The sequence below is a fragment of the Chrysochloris asiatica genome, unplaced genomic scaffold (genome assembly GCF_000296735.1).
Source record: "Chrysochloris asiatica unplaced genomic scaffold, ChrAsi1.0 scaffold00039, whole genome shotgun sequence".
Classification (NCBI taxonomy): domain Eukaryota; kingdom Metazoa; phylum Chordata; class Mammalia; order Afrosoricida; family Chrysochloridae; genus Chrysochloris; species Chrysochloris asiatica.
In genome coordinates, this window is record NW_006408557.1 from 20,612,335 (window position 1) to 20,620,546 (window position 8,212).

General features: G+C 37.4%; 1 protein-coding gene across 1 annotated transcript; it reads left to right on the top strand.

Annotated features, from left to right (window-relative positions):
• Positions 1–3,014: 3,014 nt before the first annotated feature.
• On the top strand, positions 3,015–6,199 carry DEFB127 (defensin, beta 127). Its single transcript, XM_006860777.1, has 2 exons — positions 3,015–3,063; positions 5,931–6,199. Exons 1-2 carry the CDS (start codon positions 3,015–3,017, stop codon positions 6,197–6,199), a joined length of 318 nt encoding a protein of 105 aa, XP_006860839.1.
• The last annotated feature ends 2,013 nt before the right edge of the window (positions 6,200–8,212 follow it).

Consider the following 8,212-nt stretch of genomic DNA (forward strand, 5'->3'; position numbering starts at 1 on the left):
AAAAAAAAAAAGGTATGAGGCACTTACGATCTAACATCAAGGGATTCTTCTTGTTGGATATTTTGGTCTATGTCTTGACTTACAGGGGTAAGTCAACAAATATTGCTACTAGGGCTCCAGTTCATGCATGAACAAATTTATTCCAAATAAGTTGTGCTTAAACATGTCTCTGTGATCTGCAGATAACTGTAAACAAGTTCTCGCAGTAATACATTTAGCTTAGTCTCATTTGTTGCTGTGTGCCATCAAGTCCATTCTGACTCATAGTGACCCTTTATAAGGTTTCTAAGGCTGTAAATCTTTATGGGAGCAGAAAGCCTATTTGTCTCATGGGGAGTGGCTGGTGGATTATAACCACTGACCATGCTACAATACCAGGACTCTGGGTCTTGTTAGGATGCTCTCAAAAACAAGTAAACGTTTTGTACTATGAGGAGGGAAGAAAAAAAAAAAAACTATTTTGAGAGCAAGACTAATATCACATTTTTAGTAAAACTTGGTGGAAATCTTCCCAAATCATTAAAGCATTGCAACAAGTTTACAGGAGATCTGACCCAAATAAAACATCAGTCTTTAGATAGATCAAGTATTTTAAGGAAGGATGGGAATACCTCAAAAAATGAGGCAAGAGAGGAAAGACCATCAGCCTCAATGAATGAAGAAACTGTGGCTGAAGCCCAGAAATTGATAGAAGACCATAGAAATACTATTGAGCAATAGCTACAGAACTTGGGATCTCACTCATCAGCATTTTCAATTTTAATCAAAGATCTTGGCCTCAGCAAATTTTTGCTTGGATGGGTGCAAGATCAAAACTAATGAATCTTGGATTTACCAATAAGTTTCAGAGAGCAAGGTCCAATCAAAGCAGTGGATTCCGAGGGGATCTCCTGGGCCAATTAAATTCAAGACAGAAAGGTCAACTCAACTCAAAAGGTTATGGTGACTGTTTGGGGGGATTCCATAAGTGTAATCTTGGTAGATTACAAGCCCCTTCAGACTTGTTTTTGTTCCCAAAACATAAAGAACAAACATTTCAAAGGATTTGAGTCCCTTGAGGATGCCAAAACTTTCATTTTGATGTGGAATAAATAAAGGAGCACAGAATTCTTTGGAGAAGGGTATGCTGTTGTTGTTGTTGTTAAGTGTAATCAAGTTGATTCAGACCCATAGTGACCTTGCATAGGGTTTCTGAGGAGTGGGTGGTGAGCTTGAAATGTAATGTATATCTTAGGCATTAGTGAACTGAAATAGACTGTTATTGGCCATTTTGAATCTGACAAACACATGGTTTACTATGCTGGGAATGACAAATTGAAGACGAATGGTGTTGCATTCATTGTCAAAAAGAACATATCCAGATCAGTCATGAGGTACAACGCTGTCTGTGATAGGATAATATCCATGCTCTTACAGGGAAGACCAGTTAATACCACTATCATTCAAATTTACACACCAACCACTAAAGCCAGTGAGGATAAAATAGAAGAATTCTGCCAACTTCTTAAATCTGAAATTGATCAAACATGCAATCAAGATGTATTGATCATTAGTGGTGATTGGAATGTAAAGGTTTAGAACAAAGAGGAAGGCTCAGTACTTGGAAAATATGTCTTTGGTGATAAGAAATGATGCTGGAAATCGCATGATAGAATTCTGCAAAATCAATGATTTGTTCATTTCAAATACCTTCTTCAGACAGCATAAGAGACGATGATACACATGACCTCACCCAGTAGAATACATAGAAATCAAACTGACTACATCTGCGGAAAGACTCGATGGAAAAGCTCCACATCATCAGTCAAAACAAGGCAAGGGGCAGATTGTGGAACAAACCATCAATTGCTCATATGCAAATTCAAAGTAAAGCTTAAGAAAATGAAAACAAGTCCACAAGAGTCAAAATATGACCTTGAATATATCCCACCAGAAATTAGAGACCATCTGAAGAACAGATTTGATACATTAAACACTAAACCCGAAGACCAGAAGAGTTGTAGGATGACATCAAGAACACCATACAGGAAGAAAGCAAAAAGTCATTAAGAAGACAAGAAAGAATGAAAAGGTCAAAATGGATGTCAGAAGAGACACTGAAACTTGCTCTCCAGTGTAGAGATGCTAAAGTAAATGGAAGAAATGAGGAGGTCCAAGAGCTGAACAGAAAATTTCAAAGATCAGCTTGAGAAGACAAAGTTAAATATTACAACAAAATGTGCAAAGATCTGGAGTTAGAAAACAAAAAGGAAGAACACACTCAGCATTTCTCAAGCTGGGGGAACTGAAGGAAAAATGCAAGCCTCGACTATCATTATTGAAAGATTCTCTGGGCAAATTATTGAAGGATCCTAGATGAAGTATATGTTGAAAACCAATAGCTTCACATGTTGATACCTTATTTATTTAATAAAAGTGTCTATGTAGTGTAGTGGTTATGAGTTGGATTGCTAATCTCAAGGTCAGCCATTAGAAACTACCATGGGAGAAAGATGAGGCTTTCTGCTCCCATAAAGATTTACAACCTCAGAAACCCTATACAAAGTTGCTATGAATAGGAACCAACTCCACGGCACATAACCACCACCATTATTTTGTAGCAATATTGTTTTTACTTACTCTGGTATATCATCTTACTCATTCTTAAGGGTTTTTGTTATTAAGTGCCGTCGAGTCGGTTGTATATTTTGATCCAACTGGGCAGATAGCCAAAGTTGATAAACTATAGATTCTTCCCACCAGCAGTCCACAGTCTACAGGACGGTATCAGGTGTGATGAGATGGAACATGCTGTATCTCTGAATTCCATGTGGGAGTAAAGTGGCTGCCCTCAAATTTCCTGTGTTTACCCACATGATAAAAAAAATCCACAGTGCAGAACTTTGGGGGCACACATCAGATCATATCATTGGTTCTGGTTCAGTGCATAAGATGCTAAGTCTCTGAGGAAGGTGGCACACTGCACAGTTTACTGAACCTAGAGTTTCAGCTGCCAGTCCTCTAGGAAGCCATCCATGAGGATTCTCTTGGTTACTGCAATTCTCCTGTTCCAGAAAACTACAGGTAACTCAGAACTTTACAGGGGCTCACTCAAATCAATAATAGGATGGTGGTAACTTCATGGGCCAAAGGGGATTTCATAATCCATATTAGAGGTTCTAGGACACACAAATCTCCCGGTGTGGCATTGTAGGATAAACACTGAACTGCTAATCACAAGTTCAGTGATTCAAACCCACTTGCTGTTCCTCAGGAAACCTATACTGGGTCACTATGTGTTGGCACCAACTCAACAGCACTTAATGACAAACAATAATCTTCATCTTGGGTTTTGAGTCCTGGTGTGGTACTGAAGGATAAACATTGGACTATTAACCACAAGGTCAGCAGTTTGAACCCAGCAGCTGCTCCACAGAAGTTTGTACAGGGTTGCTATGAGTTGGACCTGGCTCGATGGCACTAAAAACTAACAGGACCCTCAAGGATGACTGAAGACTGTCCAACATGATTAGAAAGTCCCTCTTACTAGGGCAGTCTAAGGAGCTCTGTGGTGCCGTGGGTTAAGTGTTTGACAGCTAACCACTAAGTCGGCAGCTCAAACCCACCAGCCACTCTGTGGAAGAAAGGTGAGGCAATCTACTACCATAAAGATTTAGTCTTAGAAACTCAATGGAGCATAATACTCTGTCCTAGAGAACTACTATGAGTCGAAATCAACTTGATGGCAGAGGGTCAGGACCTTCTATCATGGGACTATCCCAAAAAGGCACTCACAGCCTTGAAAGAGGTCACACTTTCCTCTGGGAAGGCTTCTTTGTGAGAAGGAATGAGCTCAGTATCTAGACATACCCTCCTTTCTCTGGGCTGACTCTGAGACTCAGCCGTATTTTTTTCCCCTTTCAGTAGAAAAAGCACAAACTTTGGAATCAAATTTAAGAATCCTTAAATATGCCTTCAATGTATACTAGCTTGTCAATTTTAGAAAAATGATGAAGACTCCCTGAGCCTCAGTTTCCTCCTCTGTGAAAATAATACACCTGTTTCATAGGAGTTTTGTTTAATGATATAGCAATGTGAAGAACTTTGCATAAGACTTAATATACTCTGTTGTTACTAATTCTGTCCAGTCTGTTCCAACTCCATGACTCTGTAGGGTTTTTAAGGCTGTACATCTTTGCAAGAGCAGGAAGACTCAGTTTTCTCGCATGAAGCAGCTGGTGGGCTCAAACCACCAACCTTATGATTCACAGTCCAGTGCTTATCATACAAAGCCACTTAAAATGAGAATTGCTTTCCTCTTTCAAAACCAAATCTCTTAAATAACAGCAAAATAAATTTAAAATTTTTAAACTAAAAATAGGACAAAGAGCTGAATAAGCTTTTTGACTACTTTAGTGACCAAATTTTATAATGGTAAATAATATTAATCTTATATGTTTGTAATATATAAATAAACCTGAGTTTCAAATATTAAAGAAAATAAAAACACTTCATATTTGCCACGATAATAAGAGTCCTGGATCCCTAAATTCCTAAGAATTAAAAAAGTTCTAGAACCTGGAGTTAGAAAGATCCTTTATATTCTTAGTCTTCATCCTCTGGGGTCTTTAGTCCAAGGGAGAGTACAGGCTCAGATGCAGAAATTTGAGCATTCCAACTCTCAGATCATTGAGAGCACTTAACATTAATAAAGGAAAGTTTATACTTGGAGGGGAGCAAAGATCTGGAACTAAACATCGAAGGAACTCTTGGCTCTGGAACTAGCAGGAGAATGACGTGTCATTGAGGGATAAAACAAGTCCAAGCATTAAAACGGTATTCAGATTTACAATGGTGACATAGAAGCCAAAGGAGGAGATGATCTTGCAAAAGTATATAATTCTGAAAAGTAGTAAGAGAGGAGGTCCCTGGATGGCAAAACCAGTACAATACTGAACTACCAGCTGGAAAAGTAGAGAGTTCAAACACATCCAGAGAAAAGACCTGGCAATCTGTTTCCAAGAGATCACAGCCTTGAAAACTCTATGGAGTACAGTTCTAATCTGTATGGATAGGGTGACTGTGAGTCATAACTGAATCAACAGTCAGGGGGTTTTTTGTTTGGATGAGGAGAAGAAGATATTGGAGGAAACAAAATACCTGACTAGAGAAGATGAAAGGGAGTGTGGTGGCTCTATAGGATAAGCACTAGACTGTAAGTCCCAAATTTGAGCCCACCAAGGAGAAAGATTAGGCTTTCTGTTCCTGCAAAGATTTACAGTCTTGGAAACATTATACAGGGTCACCATGAGTTGGAATTGATTGATGGCACTTAACAACAACAGATAATATGAAACTTTTTGGTATGATCTCAAATCATAGTTTGACTCAGACATGAATACATTATAATAATTTATTGTTCTCTGAGCATCAGGGATACAGCAGTAATGTCTTGTTGTTGTTGTTGTTAAGTGCCATCGAGTCGGTTCCGACCCATAGCGACCCTGTACAGGGTTTCCGAGGGTGTAAATCTTTACGGGAGTAGAAAGCCTCATCTTTCTCCCGCGGAGCGGCAGTAATGTCTTAGGAGCATTTAAATAAGGCTTATTTGTTGAGGTCCCCAGACAGAACATAATTCCATAGCTTGGAATCAAGGACTGGACACTTTTATTTTCTCAAACAAGATATGATGCTCTTGGTGGAGTCCATCGTATCTTAGAGGGAAGTTTTAGGTCTAACTGGATTATTCATAAATGGATTTTAGAGAATTGACATATTAGACACCAACAATGGAGATCACCTTGCTGGAGAATCCTTCTTGGGATATTGTGAGGATATGCCTTATGAATTCTGCCCCTAGCCCTTACAATCTTCTTCTGCCTTCCTCATGGCTCAAGTTGCCTTTCACTCTCAAATATTAACATTGACCTATTTTTCTTTTCTGTGTACAGTCACTGAACAGCGTAAAAGGTGCTGGAGTAACTATGTACAAGGATACTGCAGGAAAATCTGTAAAGCTACTGAAATGCGTGAGATATTATTATGTGAAAATGGGAGATATTGTTGCCTCAATATCAAGGAAATGAAAGCACATAAAAAAGTTACAAGACCACCTCGTCCAAAGCTAATGACATATGCAATAACTTTGCCTCAAGATTATGATCCACTATTGGAGAGTTACTCAAGCCCCACGCCAAAAGTCTACATAAATCAAGTATAATTTTCTCTTCATTTATTTCTCAGTCTGTTGCAATAAAGTAAGGTGAAGAGATTAACATCTCATTTCTGGTTCCTTGGTTCCCAGAATGATCTTCAAACACATTCTAATAAAGTTCATTGGCCAGTTTTTTTAATCATTTGTTCTTTAACCAAAGATTGTATACTGATTGTATATGAGGTAGCAAATAGATGTTGTTGTTGTTAGGTGCCATCAAGTTGGTACCAACTTACAGCAGCCTTATGCACAGCAGAACAAAACACTAATGTGGACAACTCAGAACCTTATTTTGCAAAGGGGAAAATACAACCTGCACACTAAAACAATGGTAACATTGGAAGACTGGAATAAGAAAATTCAGGAAAAAGTGACATGAAATTGAAGAGAGGGAAAGGTAAGATTGAGCATTCAGGAAAAACCATGAGCAAATTTAGGATGAAAATGATGTCTTCTGAGGTGTGTAGATTTCAACAGATGGTTGTTAGTTGGGAAGGCAATTTGAGTAGATAGAATGATAGGAAATGAAATTGGAAAATAAAAGACATTTCCAAAGAATATACTCATATACGTACCTTGTTTTGGTTGGAGAATAAAGCACTCAACGATGAGCTATGAAAAGTTTAATTTCTTGAGTTTTTGTGTACCTGCAATGATCTTGACAATAGAGATGAATAGAACTTCACTACAATTACATTCACAATATAAATTGGAGGCATACATAACTAAATAATTCTAATAAAAATTTTCAGTTGTTTTGTTGGTGTTGATGCATTACCCACTAATAATGCATCATTTTGATAATTGGGAGCCCTTTGAAGTTTAGAGAAAATGTAAAGGACCTAGAAATTGGTCTGAATTGTATGATATGAGATTTTATTGCTTTCTTAATATGCAAGACAATAAAAGAACAATCATGAATATACTCCACCTAGTTTTTAAAGATTTACCTTTATAATATAACTCCATCTACCAAACTCACTGCCATCCAGTTGACTTTGACCCTCCAACTACATTTCACACTCATTTTCCAGTTTTATTTATTTCATTTCACCATAATTATTATAAATTTAACTATTTTATTCATTCTCTGTATCTTCCACTACTAATTTGATCTGTTAATTATCTTCTGTTCTAGGGATTGGGCAGGGAACACACAAGATGAGCCTAGATAGAGCATCTTGTATTCCCAGAAAGTAAGGAAATGCTTTAAAATATCAAAAGGATTATTGTTGTTAAGCGCCATTAAATTGGTTCTGACTCACAGCACCCCTATATAGGGTTTCTGAGGAGTAACTGATGAGGATAAGTATTTAAGGTCTAGTGCTTATCCAACAGCGCCACAGCAGAGTCAACATGAAAAAGTACCAAATGGCCAAAGTCAGGACAATTTCAGCAAAATAAATAATGTAGCATTGATTATAATCCAAAGTATTAAATGATTATCCATTATTCCATACTACATAAATAAATAATTGAATGAAAAGATAAATTGGTGAGAAGACCACAGGGAATGAATGAATGAAATTGAATGAAAAGATAAATTGGTGAGAAATCTTCCATAGGGAAGATTTCTATGTAACTTATGCAGATATTCCCTTTCCAAGGGAGTATCAGGTATCAGGCTTATCTTTCTGCCCTTTGAAAGTAAGCTGTATTTAGTGACTTGCATCCAAAGAGAAAGATATGGGATGAGTGGAAAAGTAATTTTATATTGGAGAAATCTGACAAACACTATGCTGGCTATGGCTAACTTTCTCTGTGAATGACCTGAATTTACAATATGATGTAATGAAAATGACACTTCATTTCTGTTGTCCTCCTCTCAAAAGTCCGTAATCCCAGCTAAACAATAAAAAAAACAAAAAAACTTTTTTTTTACCATAATGATATGTAAATACTAGTACTCTTCAAAACTGTTAAATTCATCAAAACAAGGAAAAGCTGAGAAATTGTCACAAATCAGAGGACGTTAAGGAGACATGAAAACCCAATGTAAAGTGGTACCATGGAACAGAA